Raw genomic sequence first — 24,369 nt, 5'->3', positions numbered from 1 at the left:
TAAACAAAGGCCAAGAGGAGTATATCAGTGACTGGAGGAACGACATAAAGACATCCCAGAAACTGACAATATACCGGAGTCTACAGCGGGAATATAAACTGGCGCCATATCTGGAGAAACTGCCAAACCCCAGAGACAGACAGATCCTGAGCCGCTACAGACTGAGCGCCCACAACCTGCTCATCGAATCCGGGCGCCACAGACAGACCTACAAGCCCAGGGAGAGCCGACTGTGCCAACAGTGCGACCAGGAGGCCGTGGAGGATGAGGCCCACTTCCTGCTACACTGCTCCAAATACTCAGCAGTAAGGGACACTCACTTCAGGAGACTCTCTGATCTCTTACCGGACTTCAGCTCCATGGAAGAGGAAGAGAAACTCTACATCCTGCTGGGTGAAGAGGAAACCACAGTGGGCACAGCGGCACAATATGTCACTGCATGCCATAAACTGAGAGAGACATGATATGCCATGGACTTGTATAACCCCGACCCTAGATATGTCCCTATCCCCAAGCCCTCAGTCCCTATCCCTCATTCCCTTACTTCTTACTTGCTTTGGCAATGCTAATATGTATTTGGTCCTGCCAATAAAGCTTCTTTGAATTGAATTGAATTGAATTGAGAGAGAGATAGATAGATAGATAGATAGATAGATAGATAGATAGATAGATAGATAGATAGATAGATAGATAGATAGATAGATAGATAGATAGATAGATAGATAGATAGATATGAGATAGATAAATAGATAGATAGATAGATAGATAGATAGATAGATAGATAGATAGATAGATAGATAGATAGATAGATAGATAAACTTACTCAACAGCCCTACATTTGACCTCTATTGGTACTGTACATCTAGCTATTAAACATGGCAAGCATTAGAAAGCTCATATGTGTGACTTGCTTGTATGTATGTGTATGTAGAGCAAAATAAACAGGAAGGGCTACGTCAGTCAACCTAAAAATGAGTAAGCGTCTAGTAAATTATTACGATTCTGTAACTGAGTGACCCCTTATTATGTTGTTATTATTTACAAATGCACATTTTATTGTCATAACCAAGTATTTAGGACACTGTAATTCACACCTTAGATACTGAGCTAGAACCTGACAAATGACGATGTATCCTTCTGATTTTCTAATACACAGTTTTGTTATCTATGACTTTTAACTATTTAAACTTTTTGTAAAAAATGATTTTTATCCCCGCTGAGAACATTGTACACTTAAAAGAGGAAACGGACTCGGCTATGCGAGTTCCAGCATAATTGTCTATACGACAGGAATTTCTTAAATATATGCCTGCTCTTTGGACTCAGATGATTTATTTAACAGGCGCAAAAATTGTAACCTTTTCTTCTGAACGATCCGCGGATGTTTCACATTTGTAAAGGTTATAAATTTGCCTGCGTAATGAATTATTAAATTTCAGGCCTAAATCTCTCTGAGACAAGAAAACTGTAACTTTATATAATTGAATTCATAATTATCTGATGTTTGCAAAATTTTTAAAAAAATAAAAATGAGCTCCACCCTGGATCCACTCAGGGTCAAGGAGGGTTAATATATCTTTAATTTGTAGACTCAAGCATTTATTAAGCAAACACAATCTTGCTCAGGGGGAGGTTTAAATATAATTGTCCTCCAGATGCATGCTGGTAATTTTTTTAAGTCATTAGAATAAGAGCTGGCACAGTAAAGGAATGATATGCAGTGCCACTATGATACTGTCAACACTTACATGCTATGATATTCCCATATCTATTCTTCATTCTGTTCTCGTCTTTCTTTGCAGACTCCCACGGTGCTGACTGTCCTTCAAAGAAGCTCTGTAAAATAAAAACAGTGTCACTAAACGTTATGCCACATAGAAAAAGGAAAAAGAAATATACGTAGTCCAAGGTTAGGGGAAGAATTACAGCAATAATTTCTTAAAAGAATGGAAACACCAGTTTGACTGAAGAGATAGAAATGATTGCCTTAGCTGTTCACAGTGATTTAATTATCTGGAGATCTATTCGAACAATCATGTCTGCTTCATTTATAGAATACGCAAGGTGCAATTTATGTTGTCAGTATCACATATGCCTTTCAAAGCAATACCACCCATGTTTCCTCTTTAGATAATGAGACTAACACAAGCCCTGATAGGAAGATAAATGGATATTAACAAAAGAGTATAATAAGCTTCAACAATGTGCATCTAGATCAACTAAGACATGACTGTCAAGTATACCTAAAATGCAGATTATCACAGTTTCGTTTTGTATACTACCAAAGGAACAATTACTAGATATCTGAAAAAATATCTGTTAACCCCTTAATGACCAGCCTATTTTAAACCTTAATGTCCGAGACATTTTTTAAGTTTTTCCATCGTCGCATTCCAAGAGCTATAACCTTTTTATTTTTGCGTCGACATAGCTGTATATGGTCTTGTTTTTTGCGGGACAAGTATTTTTTAATAGCACCATTTTGGGGGACATATTATTTATTGATTAACTTTTATTAACTTTTATTTGGGGGGAAATAGAAAAAAACCTGAAATTTCGCCACTCTTTTTCGCGTCTTAAATCTACGCCGTTTACCATTTGATATAAATAACACAATAACTTTATTCAGCGGGTTGTTACGATTGCAACGATACCAAATTTGTATAGTTTTTGTATGTTTTACTACTTTTACACAGTAAAAACACTTTTTTTTTCAAAATTATCTGCTATACACTATGAACACAGATAAGGCTCCGTATACAGCTTTCTTACCACTCCCAGGTCTCTGGGTGAAGGACTATTCTAAATCTGTTCCTGGAGACTGACTATTAACACTTTTCTGACCATTAACTCCCAATCTTGAAGAAATAAATCACGCACATCCTGCTGCACTGACTATACATAAAATGCAGCAAGGAAGTGTGTGTTTCAAAATGTAAAAAACAAAACATTACATTTACATACTTATATTTGAAGGCTTTAGAAACCTTTGCAAGCATTTTTTTAACTAAATATGTTTTATGTGATTGCAAATGTTTTTTCAATTGACTTTTATTAAGAATTTTCTTTTTTCGTTTTTTCAATACAGCTTTTATATATCCTTTATACTTAGAAGTTGTATCATCCACTGTCAGCCGAATCCGTCAGTGAAGTGAACTGATGGCTCGGCTGAGAGCGGGTCCTGTCTCACACAGGATTACTAAAATTATAATCACATCTAAGTTGACCTTAGCAACACGCAGGACCTGCTCACATAACTGACGCATTCAGCTGACAGCGAGTGATAAAGTTTCTCTTTATAACGGATACGTAGTAGCTGTATTGTAATAACTAAAAACTATTTTTATTAAAAGTCAATTGAAAAAATGTTTGTAATCACATAAAGCATATGGCATTTTATTTATATATATATATATATATATATATATATATATACACTACCGTTCAAAAGTTTAGGGTCACTTCGAAATTTCCTTACTTTTGCAAGAAAAGCACAGTTTTTTTTCAATGAAGATAACATTAAATTAATCAGAAATACACTCTATACATTGTTAATGTGCTAAATTACCATTCTAGCTGCAAACGTCTGGTTTTTAATGCAATATCTACATAGGTGTATAGAGGCCCATTTCCAGCAACCATCACTCCAGTGTTCTAATGGTACATTGTGTTTGCTAACTGTGTTAGAAGGCTAATGGATGATTAGAAAACACTTGAAAACCCTTGTGCAATTCTGTTAGCACCGCTGTAAACAGTTTTGCTGTTTAGAGGAGCTATAAAACGGACCTTCCTTTGAGCTAGTTGAGAATCTGGAGCATTACATTTGTGGGTTCGATTAAACTCTCAAAATGGCTAGAAAAAGAGAGCTTTCATGTGAAACTCGACAGTCTATTCTTGTTCTTAGAAATGAAGGCTATTCCATGCGAGAAAATGCCAAGAAACTGAAGATTTCCTACAACAGTGTGTACTACTCCCTTCAGAGGACAGCACACACAGGCTCTAACCAGAGTAGAAAGAGAAGTGGGAGGCCCCGCTGCACAACTGAGCAACAGGACAAGTACATTAGAGTCTCTAGTTTGAGAAATAGACGTCTCACAGGTCCTCAACTGGCAGCTTCATTAAATAGTACCCACAAAACGCCAGTGTCAACGTCTACAGTGAAGAGGCGACTCCGGGATGCTGGCCTTCAGGGCAGAGTGGCAAAGAAAAAGCCATATCTGAGACTGGCTAATAAAAGGAAAAGATTAATATGGGCAAAAGCACACAGACATTGGACAGAGGAAGATTGGAAAAAAGTGTTATGGACAGACGAATCGAAGTTTGAGGTGTTTGGATCACACAGAAGAACATTTGTGAGACGCAGAACAACTGAAAAGATGCTGGAAGAGTGCCTGACGCCATCTGTCAAGCATGGTGGAGGTAATGTGATGGTCTGGGGTTGCTTTGGTGCTGGTAAAGTGGGAGATTTGTACAAGGTAAAAGAGATTTTGAATAAGGAAGGCTATCACTCCATTTTGCAACGCCATGCCATACCCTGTGGACAGCGCTTGATTGGAGCCAATTTCATCCTACAACAGGACAATGACCCAAAGCACACCTCCAAATTATGCAAGAACTATTTAGGGAAGAAGCAGGCAGCTGGTATTCTATCTGTAATGGAGTGGCCAGCGCAGTCACCAGATCTCAACCCCATAGAGCTGTTGTGGGAGCAGCTTGACCGTATGGTTTGCAAAAAGTGCCCATCAAGCCAATACAACTTGTGGGAGTGGCTTCTGGAAGCATGGGGTGAAATTTCTCCCGATAACCTCAGCAAATTAACAGCTAGAATGCCAAAGGTCTGCAATGCTGTAATTGCTGCAAATGGAGCATTCTTTGACGAAAGCAAAGTTTGAAGGAGAAAATTATTATTTCAAATAAAAATCATTATTTCTAACCTTGTCAATGTCTTGACTATATTTTCTAGTCATTTTGCAACTCATTTGATAAATATAAGTGTGAGTTTTCATGGAAAACACAAAATTGCCTGGGTGACCCCAAACTTTTGAACGGTAGTGTATATATATATATATATATATATATATATAAATAAAATGCCTACGAAAGTGTACATAGCCTTTTCAGTAAAGTTAAATATAAACTAGAGTTGAATATATGATAAGTCCCCTCTAACTATGTTAATTTTGAGGCACAGCAGAGAGAGTATTATTGTCATATTTTAAAAGCCACTTTATGTTACAAATTACATTTCAAGAAGAATGGTGCTGCACGTGACCTATAGGACATAGCTCTGCGACTGAACTGAACATATATAAATGCTAGTCCTAGAAATGCATCTCTTTCAAAACAAAAATAATGTCCTGTATTTATTCTCTGGATCACAACACACATTACATCAAAAAGTGGTTGACCTTGACAGGCTTTGACTTTATTCAATGTTGCTAACTAATTGCTTTGCAATCTACAAACCTTTATAAAATGCTAGCAGACCATCTCTAACTTTTACTTTATACATACATGGCTGGTTGTGTGGTAGACAGAAGATATAGAACTGCCTTAGCATATCCGAGGAGAACAATGACTAGTGCACAGTTTCTGTACTGCTTTTTAGTATCAGGAGAAATAGATAGTTAGGTCCAGAATTATTTGGACAGTGACACAAGTTTTGGCATTTTAGCTGTTTACCAAAACATATTGAATATACAGTTATATAATCAATATGTGCTTAAAGTGCAGACTCAGCTTTAATTTGAGGGTATTCACATTCTAATTTGAGAAAGGGTTTATGAATTACAGCTCTTTAATATGTAGCTGCCTCTTTTTCAAGGGACCAAAAGGTAGTTGGACAATTATCTCAAAAGCTATCTAATGGGCAGCATGGGCTATTCCCTCGTTAATCCATCATCAATTAAGCAGGTAAAAGGTCTGGAGTTGATTCCAGGTGTGTTATTTGCCTATGGAAGCTGTTGCTGTGAACCCACAACATTAGGTCAAAGGAGCTCACAATGCAAATGAAACAGATCGCTAGGCTGAAAAAAATTAAGAAATCCATCAGAGAGATAACACAAATGTTAGGAGTGGCCAAATCAACAGTTTGGTACATTGTTGAATAAAAAGAGTGCACTGGTGATTTGGTGAACTCCAAAAGGCCTGGACTTCCACGGAAGACAAAAGTGGTGGATGATCGCAGAATCATTTCCATGGTGGAAAAACCACTTCACAACATCTACCCAAGTGAAGAACACTCTCCTGGAAGTAGGTGTATCAGTATCTAAGTCTACCATAAAGAGAGGACTTCATGAGAGCAAATACAGAGGGTTCACCACAAGGTGCAAACCATTAATCTGCCTCAAAAATAGAAAGGTCAGATTAGACTTTGCCAAACAACATGTAAAGAAGCTACCCCAGTTCTGGAACAGCTTTCTTTGGACAGATGAAACTAAGATCAACCTGTACCAGAATGATGGGAGGAAAAAAGTATGGAGAAGGCTTGGAACGGCTCATGATCCAAAGCACACCACATCCTCCGTAAAACATGGTGGAGGTAGTGTGATGGCATGGGCATGCATGGATGCCAAAGGCACTGGGTCACTGGTGTTTATTGATGATGTGACTGAAGACAGAAGCGGCCGGATGAATTCTGAAGTGTTCAGGGATATTCTTTCTGCTCAGAGTCTACCAAATGCAGCAAGGTTGATTGGACGTCGCTTCGCAGTACAGATGGACAATGACCCAAAACATACTGTGAAAGCAACCCAGGAGTTTTTTTTAAGGCAAAGAAGTGGAATATTGTGCAATGGCCAAGTCAATCACCAGATCTCAACCCGATCGAGCTGCATTTCACTTGCTTAAGACAAAACTTAAGGCAGAAAGACCCACAAATAAGCAACAACTGAAGACGGCAGTAAAGGCCTGGAAAACCATCACAAAGGAGGAAACCCAGCGTTTGGTGATGTCTATGGGTTCCAGACTTCAGGTAGTCATTACCTGCAAAGGATTCTCTACAAAGTATTACATTTTTTTTTTATGGTAATGTTAATTTGTCCAATCACTTTTGAACCCCTGAAATGAGGAGTCTGTTTAGAAAAATGGATGCAATTCCTAAACGTTTGACAGCATATTTTTGTTCACCCCATGAAATAAACCTGAAAGTCTACACTTCAATTGCATCTCAGTTGTTTCATTTCAAATCCAATGTGGTGGCATGCAGAGCCCAAATCATGAAGATTGTGTCACTGTCCAAATAATTCTGGACCTTAGGCCCCATGCACACGACCGTGCCCGCAATCACGGCCCGCAATTGCGGGCACGGCCGGCCGCCGACTGACAGACGCATTTTCGGGCCGTGCTCCCATACAAAGTATGGGAGCACGGCCCGCAAAATGCAAAAGAACGGACATGTTCCATAATTCCCGGAACATTTCCACGGCACGGACACCCTTCCGTAGTGCTACGGAAAGGTGTCAGCGTTCAATGAAAGTGAATGGCTCCGTTTTTGCGGACTGCAGTTGCGGTCCGCAAAAACTGAGTTTTTTACGGTCGTGTGCATGGGGCCTAACTGTATGTGTTCAATATAAATTCTGTACAGGGCTATCATAATCTACTTTATGAAGTAACAGCTATTAGCACTATAAACAAAAATGTATTGCTGTGTGATGGTCTGGAGTCACATGTAGTTATCAAGCTGAAAAATATACAAGTGAATGAGACAGTGGTGCAATACCTTGCACAGACGCTACAAATGTAACGGCGCGTTCAAGTACGAACACACAGAACCATGTAAACAATGAAAAGGCTGCGGTGATTGTACGAACACGATGGCCCCTTCAAACAGCTGATCGGCGAGGTGCCGACAGTCGGACCCCCACCAATCTAGTATTGATGGCCTACCCTAAGGATAGGCCATCCATTTTAAAAACCTGGATAACTCCTTTAAACACTTCTCTTTCAAAACTCCAGTTTATCTATAAGAAAGACAAAACCTCTTTAGAACCACTATTCCATGGAAACTTTCCTTCATGATCCCATATAAGCAAGTGGACAAATTCATGAATCAACACACTGTTATGTGATACTAATGTATAGTATTGTATTGCTGTATGTTATATTAATGTTTTTGTACGAAATGTTCTCTGGAGACATTGGTGAGAGGAGTTATACTATTTCATAGAGACAATCTATAATAAGAAAATGTCTTATTATTTGTTCAAGTTTTTATGTTTTGTTGGTAGTATTTTTGTTGCTTTTTTAAATCACTTTTAATGTCACTAAACTCCTGAGCTAATGTATTGAAGTTTTCACACTGGCCAATGAGTGCTGAAAATAGGCTGACAGTTCCTGTTTTGTGTAGATCACTTTTCAGCATGTGCTATGTAGAAGGGAATTTGCAGTTTAAATATTAACCTGAAATGAAGCATTTTTTTGTTTTTTAATGCTGGGGTCAATGTAATTAAAAGTAAACTCTGTAAGTCTCCATAATAAATAGCTAAAATGAGAAGCTCTCTCTGTATGATCTAATGCAGAAATGAATGTTAGGACTTCAGTCACCAATATAAATATGACTTGTTTTACTGTACTTTGGTGCTTTGTGATTTTTAACCCTCAGGAGTTGCACATTAAGGTGACTATAATATTATGTTCCCACTCTTCCCTCTTCCTTTCTTCCTTCCACTTTTTATATTTGCTGATTACACCTTGAAAAACCTAATAAATATTTGAATTTTCAAAAATGGGAAGCTCTATTCTTCAGGTATGAGGTTTCTGACCTTAATAGTGAACTAACATGTGGGTGAGGTAGTGCAACAAAAGGTGCTTTCAACCTTTTAGATATAGCGTGTGAGGAAATAAGCACTAGTTCAGACAGTAATGTCAAGAAGTAGAAAAAAGTGTTTTATATTTTTATGTCAATTGACAGAAAACAAATGCAATAAAATTGCCAAATGTGAATAAAATATTTCACCCATCTGAAGGTTAGAGTCATGGAAATGTTCTGGTTAGAGTTCCTTCATAGTCTTGTCAGTTAGATCCAGGACTTTCTCCGATAGCAGAGACAACACGCGTGGAGGATTGGCGTCTGACATCACCTGTGCTATGGTTTTTTTGGGGGACCGCCCCCTTTCTCCCCTTTCTCTATTCTTCACTAGTGATTCCTTTTAAAGCGATTGTCTTATGAATAGCATTCCTTTTAAATAGAAGACTGATGACCATAGGTCCGGCTTCTCTAACGCCCAGCGATCAGCTGTTATCGCCAGAGAAAGCCAGGTCCACGTCTAGTGTGCGCTGGAAGGGGAAATGTAGTATCATATGCAAATGAATTGCTAACCATGTAATACAGAGACAGACTTTTTGTGAGCGGCCGTCCACTTTGACTCATAATGGAGCGTCCCAAATGGTGGTCTTCATTAGAAAACACCCTTAATCTGGGCCAATTACTTCACAAATTCAGAATTTATTTCTTAAATTTATCTGGAATGGTAAAAGAGCAAGAGTAGCTAAAAAATTACTATATCGTAAAGTCAAAGCGGGAGGATTGGGGGTACCAGATGTGGTGGCTTATAATATAGCCGCACTTATGGACCAAACGCGTATGTTATGGAAGAATCCAGCCACTAATTTATGGGCTCAGCTGGAAGGAGATATGTTATCGCAAACATCCTTAAAAAGTTTAATGGCGGCAATATATATAGGGGCTAAGATGCCAAGGGTGACATTACAAACGACTTTAGATTCTTTGAAGGTATGGAAATCATACATATGCAAAAACAATTGGATACATTTAAGTCTTGAACATCTACCGCTTCACATAGTGCAGGTTTATGCCCCTCATTTGTCTCTGCTCCCATGGATAAAGGCGGGGATAGTGAGTATTTCTGATTTTTATGAAGGAGAAAGTATGAGATCATTTGAGAACTTAACATTCAGGTTTGATATTCCCAGCAAGTTATTTTATCAATATCTTCAAATCAGACACTTACTACAATCTATAGAGTTACCAACTCGGCCAGACCATCTGTCAGCATTCCATAAGTATTTTTATCAGTGGCAAGGATATGATAAGGGACTATCCTGTAGCTATAATCTTCTTCTAAATAATACGGTTATAAGTAAATCATCAAACGAGTTGAGATGGGAGAGTGAGTTGGGAGAGGAGTTTTCTGGGGAAGAATGGGCAAAGGCGTCAGGGTGGATTCTACGTCATTCTAGATGTATTAATCATGTGGAACTCTCACGGAAAATTCACCTCAGATGGTATATGACACCAGCAAGATGTGCTCATTTAATGATTGGTTCAACTAATAAATGTTGGAGAGGGTGTGGATTGATAGGATCGACCATTCACATGTGGTGGTATTGCCCGAGGATTAGGGGTTTGTGGAAAGAGGTGTATAAATTGATGAAAGAGATTACTGGGAGAGTTATTCCTTTTAAACCAGAATTGGCAGTTCTGGATATTGGGCTGGGTGATATCCCACATGAAGACCGAGTAGTGACACATCACATATTCATAGCCACTAGGATAACCATTGCTAAATCCTGGAAGGCGAATATATCGCCATCAATAACAGAAGTAATCAGTAGAATAAATAATACCTGCCATTATGAATCGATTTTATTGCATACCCCTGCCAGTCATGAAAAATGCTTGAAAAATTGGGAGATATGGAAAGACTCGAGATACTATACATAATGGTATAAAGATTGACATGTATGTAACTGAAAATATGATACTGCACTATGTGTTTGTTTTTGTTTGTTTATTTTTGCTTATTTTTACTATTATAAGTTGGTGCTAACGGACTGATTCAACCTGGTATATATTCAATGTATTGAAGCACTATTGTTGTTGGCCCGTGTCTTGGGCACATTTTGATGTTTTCTTGTTTAAAAAAGAAGTAAAATTTCAATAAAAACTATTGATTTAAAAAAGAAAACACCCTTAATCTTACACTGTTGGTTTTACATTGACTTATAATTACTGGTATGTGTGATAAGATTCTGCAATGAGCATGGTCAGAAACATCTTAGTAGATTTATGTTATATACTGATTATTTTGTTTACTTTAATACAGAGGAAATGTCCTGAATTTAAATATACTGTATGAAAACTTTATAATCTGAATAACTAAATATATACAATAAAATAACAATTATTCAGCTGTGCATTTTATTTGACTATGAATTATATTTGTGGAACAATTGAGGGCTATGAACTAGAGACTCTTTTTTTTCAAGTAAACAGAAAAGAATTATAGTTTGCCCATGAAATTGGCAATGAACTAGAATACTTAATTATTCAAATGACATAAATACTATCTATATGAAAATAAAGGCTGTATTTATAATTAACAACGGGTGCATTATAATTACATTCAAAATCATTTGCATAATTTAAGCTGCTACAAATTGAAGAAAGGTTTTTCATGTCCACTTAATGGCAAATAATAAAATATAAAAGGATTGAAGAGGTTATTTAGTGTAAAGTGATGAATTTTTTTCTCCGCGAGATACCGTTTCACTGCTCATTACATTATGTTAGAATGAAAATTATCAGATAAAAAATAAATAAAAACACTCGAGTATGTTTTGTCTGAAAAGCTGGAACGCTCTGCAAAACATTCAAAATAACATTACAATGATAAGTTTAATTAAAAAAAAAAATAGTTGCCTTCACAAGTCTTCTGGTTGTCACTGGCAACAGTCAACAAGCTTGTGTACAGACACACCATTAGAGGGTAACTGGCATTTATGCCAACTATGAAATAAATGCATATTCTTGTTGGTTTCATGTTACTGATAACATTCCATAAGTACATATTGCTAATGCCTATCTTTTAGTCCCCTCCAGCGGCCTTAAACTTTTTGTGGAGCTTCTTTACAATCACTTCATTACAGGGGCGTGTACACTGTGTGAGAAGCTTACCAGCACTATACGCACTGATGCTTCCTTTCCCTCACTTGCCATAATGCTTTGCGCCTCCTCAGGAGTGTGAACAAGCATTGGCCAATGAGAAGACGGCCCGTTCCAAAACCCCTCCTGTCTGTTATGACAGTGTGTCTGTGGTGGGAAAGGTTGCATGTAGGAGTCGGGAGCGTGCCTGATGCAAGCATCCTGTATTCCGTCTCGGTGTCTCTGCTGCTCGAGATTCCTCATGACAACAGGCAGTGGACTGCAAGTCAGTCAGGGGTGTAGCTAGGGGGGGGCAGGCGGGCATGTGCCCCGGGCGCCACTTAGAGGGGGGCGCCAGCGCCACCCCCCTGCACTATAATTGTGCCTGCGTCTATAGGACACAGGTACAATTAGAACCAATGAATAGCCGGGTACGTTCCGTGCCCGGCCATCAATGGCGGATTATCGTATTATCATGGCCGCCCAAAGTACATTGTAGTTTTGTCGCGATTTCGCTGCGAATCGCAGCAAAAACCGTGACGAAACTGCAATGTGTATGTCCTGCAAAAGGACCTTTAGACATAAGGTCACATGACCTCATCTCTGAAGTTCCTACTATTGCTTAGAGACCTGCTGGTCACATGACCGCAGGAGCTCGAGCAGCAGCAGCAAGCCTCAACAGAGAAGACTGACTATGTAAGTATAAGGGGATTGATTGGTTTAATGGGTCTGTATTTAGGGGGTCTGCAGTGGGATCTGTACTTAGGGGGCCTGGTTTGGGGACTGTATTTAGGAGGTTTGGTGTCCATTAGTTTAAGGAGTCTGTATTTAGGGGGTCTGGTCTGGGGTCATATCAGTTTAAGGGGTTTAGGGTCTGTATATTTAGGGGTCTGTGTTAGTTTAAGTCGTCTGGGGTCGGTATTTATGGGGTCTGTTTTAGTTTGAGGTCTGGGGTCTGTATTTAGGGGGTATGGTCTGGGGTCTGTATTAGTTTATAGGGTCTATTTAGGGGGCCTTTTCTAGGGTCTGTATTAGTTTAGGGGTCTTTATTTAGGGGTCTGTATTTAGGGGGTCTGATCTGGGGTCTGTATTAGTTTATAGGGTCTATTTAGGGGGCCTTTTCTAGGGTCTGTATTAGGTTAGGGGTCTGTATTTAGGGGTCTGGTCTGGGGGTCTCTATTAGAATAGGGGGTCTGGTCTGGGGGTCTCTATTACTTAAGGGAGTAAGGACTTTTGGTCATTATTAGTGTAGGGGTCAGGTCTGGGGTCTGTATTTAGGGGGTCTGTATTAGTTTGAGGTCTGGTGTCTGTATTTAGGGGGTCTGGTCTGGGGGTCTGTATTTAGGGGTGTCGTCTGGGCTCTGTATTAATTTATGTGGTCTGTATTTAGGGGTCTGTATTAGTTTTGCGGTCTTTATTTAGGGGTCTGTATTAGTTTAGGGGTTCTGGTCTGAGGTCTGTATTAAGGGAGTCAGGTCTGGGGTCATTATTAGTGTAGGGGGTCAGGTCTGTGGTCTGTATTTAGGGGTCCGGTCTGAGGTCTGTATTTATTCAGGTTGCTTGTTCTGGGGTCTGTATTTGTTTAGGGGGTCTGGTCTGGGGACTGCTATAGTTTAGAAGGTCTGGGTCTGTATATATTCTATGATCTAGTCTGGGGTCCAAATTTATTAGTCTGAGTAACAGGGGTTGTCCGGGCACATCGATAGGTCATCAGTATAACAACGGTCTGTACCCGGATAACCCCTTTAATGTATAATTATGGGCCTTGGTGTCTAAATTTGTGTGTTTCTATAGGGGCTGGAAATGCCTGCAGAAGTGATAGGCAAAGATGTCTCATCAGGCGAAGTTGTGATAAAGGTCTGCGTCAGATGGAGAAGAAAAGAAAATGGCTCCCATCAGAGAAGACGTTACTGGATCTATAGGTGATCTCCTCTCCTGACATGTCTGTTGCAGGTAATCCTTGTATTCTACATATCTCTGTGTACCCAGGACTAATAGACAAATGTGTGTTACCATTTCCATTGTCAGGAGGATGTGTCCCTACACAGTGTGATACTGTCAGCGATGGTTGGAGACTGTCAGTATGTAGGGACACAGCCCTTTGACAAGGGGAATCGTAACAACCATTTGTCAATGCTCACACAAAAACGTGGTGTTCACTATAGACACGGCAGAGCGGCGGTGGGGAAGGGGGGCTCAAGTTTGTGGAACAGCCCAGGGCCTATGGTCTACTTAATCCGCCACTGCCGGCCATTCAGCGCCTTTGAAGGGAGTGAAGTGGCGTGATTGACAGGGAAGCGTTCAACCCCAGGAGACCTGCGTAGAAGAGAGCAGGTCTCCATTGCTGCAGGATGGCGTCGGAAACGGGATTAAGGTGAGTTTGAATAGTGTGTTATTTTATCTACAGGGGGGTCTTTATCTATGGGGGTCTTTATCTACCAGGGGGGGGCTTTTTCTATGGTGGGGCTCTATCTACAGGGGGCTATATACTGGGGTGGGCTATATGTGTAGCACTATATACAGGGCTGGGCTATATCTACAGGGGGGCTATATACAGGGGTGGGCTATCTGTGGAGCACTATATACAGTTGTGGGCTATAACTACAGGGGGCTATATATAGGGGTGGGCTATCTGTGGAGCACTATATACTGGGGTGGGCTATATCTACAGGGGGGCTATATACAGGGTTGGGTTATACGTGGAGCACTATATACAGGGGTGGGCTATATCTTCCAGTGGGGCTTTATACAGGGGTGGGCTATCTGTGGAGCACTATAGGGGGAGCTATATGTGGGACACTATACAGGGGTGGGCTATATGGGGGAACTATCTACAGGGGGCTCTATGGGGGGCACTATCTACATGGGGCTCTATGGCAGGCACTATCTACAGGGGGCACAGTGTGTGCGTGTGTGTGGGACACGGTGTATGGTGCTATTATAATTAGAGGTGCAGTGTATGGCGCTATTATATTTAGGGGCGTAGTATGTGGTATAATGAGAACTTTATCTTTGTTTATAGGTGTAGAAATTTTGGAAAAGTGAGAAGCTGAAGACATCTGAGCGGCAAACTGCAGAAATGGGCTGTGACCGGGAGAAGTCATCATATAGGTCTGGACCGGATGAGAAAAAGAACTAGAATCTGAGACGTCACCGGTGAGTCACCAAATGTAAATGTTTATTCTGCCTCTAATCAGTAATGTAGTCACTGTATGATCTGCAGCGAGATGATGGGTGGTATGATTATGATAGGATTTATTTTTTGAAACAGCAACTCCCAGCATATTCTTACCATTGTTCGGGCCATGCTGGGAGCTGGAAACAAATTAGTGTGAATCTATACGTCAGGGGTTGCACTAAATTGAGCTGTATTTGTGCTAGTGCTGTATTTATGTATTAAGCTTGGTTCTGGGGCTGTATTTATGTACTGAGCACTATTCTGGTGTTGTGTATGAAACTATATTGCTTGTAAAATGTACAAATGTTTTTATGCTCGAATTACATAAAAAGAAATGTGGAAAATAAATGACACGTCGATTGGTAGAGAAAACAAACCTGGCGAGGGGGAAGGAGATGTTGGGAAAGAGGTTGCGGGGGGGGAGCAAACTGAATCTTTGCCCCGGGTGCTGGAGAACCTAGCTACGCCTCTGCCTTAATTCAAACCAACTGAAAAAGCTCAGGGTAGACTTTAAGCAAATGTGGAATGATGGGAGATTGCAGAATTGTAAATGCAGCTCTGCAGTATAACAGGCTGTGAATCTGAATAGATTGCTGGAATATAAATAGTTGCTAATAATCTATTTGTAAAACATATTTTGACTGGGTTTTTCCCCCGGCTGTTCCATTTTCATCATTTACATCACATCATGTCACTTTATTATAGTGATATGTAAGCAACAACAATCTCTAATTTAAGATGTGCGTAGTTCCTTCAAAATCTAATTACAGTTTACCATTGTGTGCATGTTTTTATTGTGTCGTTTTTATACTACTACTAAAACCTTTCAATTTAAGATCCATATACAATAAAGAGGCAGCGATTACTATTTTTACTAAAACATCTGTATTTTAGTATCAGTTATTGCTAGGTCGACAGTGCTTATTAAGTGTCTTTGTAGAATGAAGGACTCTTGGTCTTATGCAAGACCCATGGCTTTTCAGCTGTAATGCATTACTTTATGAATTCTCATTTTGCATTCCGCTGCCTTGCTCCATCACATTGAAGCCACTTTATGTATGTCTTTATAAGGTGGCAAATTCAAATATATTATTTAATAAGGTTTTGAGTGACTGTACCCTTCAATAATTGGATTTAAGGCATAACTAACATATTTCTCTCTAGTGCACAGTTTAGTGACTCATAAATTTTAAATTTTCATATTCATGATGGCAGTGTATTTTACCCCAGAGAAAAATCTCAAAAATTTCAGCATAACTACATTTAGAGCTGAATATAAGTACAATTTAAATTTTGGAGAGTAAGAATACAATATACATATCTGTGTAGCAGAGCTTATGAGACAGAAAAACTAACGAAGACATCTCTGTGTGTGCAGAAGAGAAGACACACAAAATCACTTTAGGGAGTTAAATTTTCATCTGAATTTATATTCATATAACATATTTTTGTTACAATATATTTGTCCCTCAAACTGACCTCATGTAATAGAAGTTTGTTATTTTACTGATTAAGTGCAAAGATTATTCATTAATTCATTTTGAATACTAAAAATGTTCTTACGCTACAATGATTTCTTTATATTAATATGGAATATGTCAGAGTATTATGAAATTAAAGTAATTACATCTAATTTTGTCAAAGCAAATGGTATCCCCAAAAAAAATTTAAAAAAATGTCGGTATGCAAACAGATTTAGTGTTATTTAAGATAGATCACTATTACCCAAATCAATCACTGTTCACTTACAAAAGACTAGATATAACACTGGATACAAAGGGCTTTTAAAGAATTGTCCAACCCTATGCCGTTTTTTACAAACAGCTTACAATGTAAAATAACCAAAGAAGTAATATCTTATAAATCCGCTGCTGATTTTTCCCTGGTCCCCCGCTGGTCACTGATCTTACTTCTTTCTCCAGAGATGACGTGCCGACATGACATGTGACCGGTGCAGCAAAATTAATGGCCGCAACAGTGACATCAGTGGTGTCGACACTGGTGATGCAAACGGAAGCGAAGGTTTCCGTTTGACTTTCCGTTGAGGGGTTCCACGACAGAAACCTCCGATGGAACCCCTGAACGGAAAGCCAACTCTGAAGTGAAAAGGCCCTAAGCGTTAATGAGGTCACTAGTACATTTTTATGCACAGTAACCTATTTCATTAGCTGCTTGCTTTTACGTATAGTATACAGTATCCAAGTATCTAGTGTATTATATATATATATATATATATATATATATATATATATATATATATATATATATATATATATATATATATTTATATTTATTGAATCCAGTATATATTATGCAGTTTTCAATTGGCTTGAAATATTTGGCTGACGACCAGGAAAAAATTTGTTACATCAGCTAAATTGGTTATGACAGATAGAACAAATTGGTCAAACCAGTTGTTTTAGTCCTATAAAATGATAATCATTAATGATTGGCTTTTAAGCTTGCCATAGAACCGACCATAACAGTTAATGATCTGAATGTAAAAAATGTAATGGTTCTTATTTGAATTCCCAGGTGTATTCTTCTCCAGGTCTAAACTTACAATCCTCTAGAGATCCAAGTTAAATCTACATGCCATATACCTCACATAACCCCAAGAAATTTAACCTTGTAACGTGTTTTTTTAGGCAACTGATAATATTTTGTTATTTTATAAGGAAACCCATGCTAAGTTATCTCTACGCTTCTTCTTTCTCATTTCTGTTCCAATTTTAACCTTTTATATCTTCACATTATACATTTAAATTTACATTTTGTCATTTAAACTGTTTTAAATAGATTTTTTTTAATAAAAAACGACAATATAAAAATAACATTATCAACCTACAGTACACTATAGCCATAGAAAGGTAACAAAATAATAAAGTACAATAAACTGTGGCTGCTATAAAAGGCAACAGTAAAATATCATCTAGTACTGTTAGCACTGTAAAAAAGATTGAGAGCAAACCATTTTATTAAGAAATCTATATATTTTTTTCAAAATAAAATAAAAAAGGTTAGCTATCAACAAATGCTTTTAATGCAATGAACTATACTTAAAAAAAAATGATATGTTCAGGCATGTACTTTTGCCTGTTGTGCAAGAAATGTTATATCAAATCTTTGACTGTTTCGGGATTTTGTGGAGTTGGAACATTGGGCACCAGCTACAATTGCTAAATCTTTAGAATAGCTGGTTGACGCCTCAAACATCAGTAACTACTATATTTTGGGTTCACCTTCATTCTAAGGTACAAATATCTAATTTTATTAAGTTATATAATTTTTTAAAACTGTGCCTATCCTTTTAGGCCCTGTTCACACTGAGTTTTTTTTGTCGTGTTTTTTTGTTGAGGAAACCGTGCCAAAAAACTGCTGAAAACGCCTCCCATTGATTTCAATAGGAGGCGGAGGTGTTTTTTTCCCGCGAGTGGAAAAAAACGCTCGTGGTAAAAAGCCACATGACCTATCTTGAAGTGTTTTCTGCCTCAAAAACCCATTTGAAATCAACGGAAGACGTAAAAAAAAAAGGCAGGGTTTTTTTAAGCTTTTTTGGGTCGTTTTTTGGAAAAAGTTTTTTTCCTTTGCCTGTTGAAGAGGTAAAAAACGCCTAAAAAAACGCGGCAAAAAAACGCACCAAAAATGTGTCTTCCATTCTGCATTTTTTAGCAGTTTTTTCCTCTGTAGGCTTTATCTATAATTCTCAGTTTTCACTGAGCTAGTGGATGGAGCGTAACTGTTAATCTCTCTGCCATACATTTTACACAGAGAAAATAGGAGATCCTGCTCCCCATAACCTCTATCTATCACATATATAGACACAGCAGCAAGAGGGAGAACATCATACAGCAGTACTGAGCAGTGTAGCTGTGAATCCAGCACTGGGTTGAGATAGAACACTTACTAGTAAGCTGCAGCAGCATCTGTGTCTCTCTCTCTGACTCTCTCTCCCTCTTCTCCTGCTCCCTCTTTCCCTACACCTCCATAAACTTCTATGGGAAGCTGTAACCTGATGCCTCAGTGAGCTGATAGTCCGTTTTGTCTTGAGATGAATAAAGCAGTAAATTCAATGTGAGTGAACAGTTTAGGAGGGAGAGGAAGGAGCCTGATAAGTGTATAAAGAGGCATTTTCTCTAATAAGATATATTACAAAGTTTCTTATTTTCGCATGTACTGTTGATTTATGAAAAGTTTTTTGAAAAGTAAGTGACCATTTAAGTTCTTTTTTTATAAGGAGAAATGAACAGTTCCCACATTTATCCTCTGGTGATCTTACACATATGCGGTATATTAGAAAATTAATCTCTATACGTATGATTTGCACAATTCATAAGTGTCAGCTTTATAACAGTGCAAGGAGGGGATCATTTTTCTTTGGCTTCTCTATCAGAACATCAGCAGGCTTAGGCAAGATTCACGCAAAATTTGCGAAACTCGGACGTGAAAAACAGCTGTTTTTCACGTCTGAGGTGAATGCGTGCTGTATGCTGTGGGTTGCGTTATCACACATCCCCCATAGTCTATGGAGGGATGTGTGAAGCCCAAAAAAATACGACATGTCCTATTTTCTCACGGACCGTTCACATGGTCCGTTGAAACCACAGCCGTGTGAACGGCCCCATTGAATTATATTGGTCTGTGTGACGACTGTTGTTTCAACGGACGTCACACGGACATGTTACACGTTGGTGTGAATGTTTTACAAATTACACGTTCGTGTTGTATCTCATAAAGACCCAATTTGGTACTTAAACATGAGTAAGAGCTCATGTACATGACAATATTTAGCATCCATATTACACAGTTTACAAATAAGGCACTCGTAGCCTGCTAATGGGTAATACTGTACCTCAGTTTGGCTATTTTATATGGAGGCACACAGAGATTTTCTCCAGTGCATTCCGTATTATGGAGGTATTCTCCCCTAGAAGCATTGCTCTAGGAGAGAATACAGTGCCTCATGGAATCTGCATACAGTGGCACACAGAGTGCATACAGGTCTATAATACAGACCCATAGACACTCTGACAGCCTCTGTGCCCTTTCACCCATGACCGTTTTCTTATAGCAAAAGCTTTTTTTTTTACTTCATATAATGGCGATTGCAATTGATTATACTGCCTCTTTGTGTAAATATAATGCAAATTTTCTAGTGCATATTATTTGTAGCTTAAAATAATTTGTTTCTGAAATAAACTATTTTTCTGAAGCTGAGAAAATAGAAAAAAAACCCATAAAATTAAATCAGAAAGCCAGCACTATACCAAACATAAACTGCATCTTCCATTTCTGACACAGTTTTCCCTTTGACACTTGCCTCTCTGATCCTACCTTATCTCTAGTCTGCTACAATAGTGCACATAAGATCAAACGTGAGAAAGCAAAAGTAAATCATTTATTCTGTAAAAGCCCGGGGCTTAATTCATTAGTGCTTAGAAATATCTCCTTAGATTCAGACCTGTTCCCATAAAGAATGGTAATGGAACAGGTGTTTAAAGCTCACTTGTAATGAACACTTTAATTATTGAGCAAAAAGAAATATCACAAGGATAGCTGGAGCTGCATAAAGAAGCAAAGAAACCAATTTATCATTTGCTCAAAATAGAAAAAATGGGGTTTGGACAAGTAGTGCAATTACATTTTTGTATTATTACAAATTCATTGGATGGCTGTGTTAAAGAGCTCTAAATAAAATGTAAGTTTGGATTGCAGCTCTTTCATGTAGGTGGAACCATACAGTTTTTGGTTGGGGCTCCAAAGACAGTAAGAACAAGTGAATGACTTCATAGGCAAACACTAGCATTCAATGTGAGCCATTTCACCCTCACTTTTAGGCCCCATACAGGGACTTATATTCCATTATTTCGTGCTCTGTACTAGGGGAGAAAATCTCTGTGTAATATGCCATGCGATGGAACATGGTGCATGGTTTTTTCTGAGAAATTTGGCAGAAAAAACCTATATATGCCTCTGTATAAAATCACAGGCATACGGAGATACAGCGGGTCCAAGAGAAGTCTGTGGGTGATCTATTACAACTTTGCACAACTCAGGGGATGTATGTAGCCATAATATGGCCATGTGCATATGGCCTAGTACTTACTACTAAATTTGACATCCCCTTGTATTAAAGGCATGCATTTTACTTTTCATCAACCCCATTTTTAACATGCTTATCCCTTTATTCTTATCTGAGAGTTTCCATGGATCATATTTATCTGCTTGTTATTTTATTGTAACTTTTCCTACTTATGTGTGATGTTGAGGGTGGCTGTTTGATCATTTCACAAACGAAGTATACAGGATATCAATTTATACTGTATGCCCTAAAACTTGTTTGTCTGAGATTTTCTGTCAATCTTTAAACTTTATGAATTGGTTAGCACGCAGGTCACCTGTGATCTTTATCAGTAGAAGTCTAAATATACTTTGTAAGCGCTTAAAACCTGACCCCAAGAGTCTCAACCCTTGCCTGCTGCAAACTGGTATAATTATTTTTAGCAATATTAAATTACTGTAAATAGCAGAATTTGTATTTATAAACAAGGATATTCAGCTTTCGTCATTAGAATAGAGTACACCAGGGGTCCCCAGCCTGTAGCTTGGAAGCCACATGTAGCTCACGAGGCCATGCTGTGTGGCTCACAGACTATCGCTGGAACATTAGCAGTGGTTCCGGGTGGTTATTTGAATTTTTCTGTAGTGCAGGAGTAATGGAGGAGGAGCAGGCAAGAAGCAGAGTTACGGCGCTGTGGCTGCCTCCTTTCTCCCAAAATGGAACGTCAGAAGTGCCACAGTGCCGTAATAATGTTTAAAGGCTCCTCCTTGCATATCCGCCACGGCCTTCCCATCCACTAAGCAAAGAATGTGTGCAGAGGAAGGCCGTGATGTACATGTGAGGAGGAGAAGGTGGAGTCATTAAATGTTGTTGTCACCAGCTCTTCACTCCTTTGACTTAGGAGGCCCTACTCACCACCATTGGGTATGTGCAGATGCAGCATAAGTTTTTTTGGGAGGAGTTTCTCATGGCTCCCCAAACCCATTACCTGCCCTCCTCCACGATATGGCTCCCCAAACCTATTACCTGCCCTCCTCCATGATCTTAAGCAATGTGCAAAGGTCACAAGCAAATGGAGTAATCAGTATGGTTTCCGACTCTCATAATAACTGCTGAATTTAATATAAACTTAAGCAGGGTTCCACATCTCTCCCCCATTTTAACGACCTGCTCTCCTCCTCAATCCCATGTATAAGGTCAGGTAATAGATCGAGGGGCAGAGATGAGGAGCCATACTTATATTTATATACATAGGAGGGCAAGCAGATGCATGGTTTCTCGTCATCCCTGCACAAAAAAAAACGAATACCTGCAGTATTTAAATTAAACATAAACAGGACTCCACATCCCCCCCCCCCCATACCAACTAATGGCTCTCCTCCACAAGCACATGTATGAGAGCTTGTGGATGGGGATGAGGAGCCATGTGCCTATTACTGGTTGTATGTAAACATGGCCCCCTAGGACCTCTGCATGTGTAGCATAATTGATGAAGATTTTTGGTCCAGATTTGGGGATGGAATATCTGCAACGTATTACAGTAACAGAAAAGTGGATGGGATTTTAACACTTATTCACACACTGCTGAAAATTGAATGTGCATTGGATGAGGCTCACGACCATCTCTCAGTGTTGACTGTGACTCTCAAGGTAAGAAAGGTTGGGGACCAATGGAGTACACTGTAATATAACATAAAACCACCAACTATTCATGATAAGGTATTATGGACACGGCACAGCAATGAGCATGGAGCTTTATGGAGACATGTAGAGCAACTACGCAGCCTTAGGTTCTCCATTTGTCGCCCTATGGTGCTCCATACAGCGCCATATTACTGAGATATGTTCCCAAGGCAATGCTTTTAGGGGAGCATACCTCCATAATACGGCATCTGATGGAGCATGCCAAAATGTATATTTCTGTCAGATTTATATCCATATGGAGGGCCCTAGAGATGGTTATGGGTGCTATATTAGGGCTCTGTACAACTCAAAGTTTGTACAGAGCAGCAATACGTGGGAAGGGCGAAATGCATATTTAAAGCCATATTGCTGACTAGCTTCCACAATGCTGTTTGTGGGCAAAAAAAAGTTTAAATTGAACTGTTCAGTGAGAGTATTTTTTAACTTTCCTAAGCAACTAACATATTGTAAGGCCCGCGGTCGCTGACCGCCAACATTTCCCATTTACCGGCAGCCACGACCGCTGGTGTCTCCTTCCCCTGAGACACGGCACACATTGCTCTCTCCTCCAGCCGATGCTGCACGCTTGTCCCTAGTCCTAAAGGGCGTACACCGGGAATATCACCCCAGACCAATCCCAGCACTTCAAAAGGAACTTTGTCCACTTCCTCATTGCCTGATCAATGGTGTATCTAACCCTGTGTTGGTCTGCAAAGGTTCACAAGCGTTATTATGTATCCCGTATCCTGTTTCCCATATCCTGTATCTTGCATCCTTGTGAAAGTGATTAAAATATGTTTATTAATTCCATTTTCGTAAGTCTGACTATGTGAATCAATCTTGCATGGAGTCTCCATCTTGTATCCTAAAGTCTCCATTTTATGGTTAAGAAGTCATTTGTTCCTTTAAGAGAAAATATAATTATGTTAGGATTGTTTAAGCTTTCGGTTTCCCTGTCTCTTATCTGAGTCTCTATTACAAGAAACGTTATGTTATGACCTTGTATTTGTAACTCTATGAAAAGGTCTTTCATGAGAAAGAACAGGCCAGAAGATAAGACTGTATTCCAGCCTGAAGAATGTAGCAGATGCTGAGATGATGTAGAATTTCAGGAGAGAGAACAGGACAAGAGATAACATTGTATTCTTGCTTGAAAAATGGTTTGCAGGTTTTAGCTTGACGTAATCATTTCATTCAGAATTATAATTTTACATTTAAAATGTATTGTATGTCTGTGATTGGCTCAATTTGAAAAATTCTCATTGTATGCTATTGGATGAACTAGAGTCATTGCCCCATTGTAAATGATTGGCTGAAATCAAATCCACTCCCTTCTTTAAAGATATTTTTGTAATGAGATTTTGTCAATAAACTCAGAGGAGTATTTTTGGGTATACAAAGCATTGTCTCTGTGGCTCTTCTCCCTGATATATCAATTTAACTATATTTTGGATATGGATAACTTTCCTGGGAGGTTATCGGTTGACATACCCGTCTAAAACCTCAGTCTAATATATATATTGGCCATGATTGCATCAACAGTTTTTGGTGCCGAAACCCGGT

The 24,369-nt window shown here is 39.0% G+C and overlaps 1 protein-coding gene across 4 annotated transcripts in view; it reads right to left on the bottom strand.

The window, feature by feature from the left end:
- Window positions 1–24,369, bottom strand: part of PTPRM (protein tyrosine phosphatase receptor type M) — a 748,757-nt gene that overhangs the window by 116,282 nt on the left and 608,106 nt on the right. For all 4 annotated transcript variants that reach the window (XM_075826409.1, XM_075826410.1, XM_075826411.1 and 1 more), the window contains one exon: window positions 1,749–1,836. In XM_075826409.1, the coding sequence (XP_075682524.1) occupies window positions 1,749–1,836 (88 nt within the window). The remainder of the gene's footprint in view (window positions 1–1,748; window positions 1,837–24,369) is intronic.

This window comes from Rhinoderma darwinii, chromosome 5 (assembly GCF_050947455.1).
Source record: "Rhinoderma darwinii isolate aRhiDar2 chromosome 5, aRhiDar2.hap1, whole genome shotgun sequence".
Taxonomy (NCBI): domain Eukaryota; kingdom Metazoa; phylum Chordata; class Amphibia; order Anura; family Rhinodermatidae; genus Rhinoderma; species Rhinoderma darwinii.
Note: the sequence above shows the minus strand (reverse complement) of the source record. Positions and strands in the feature narration are given on the sequence as shown.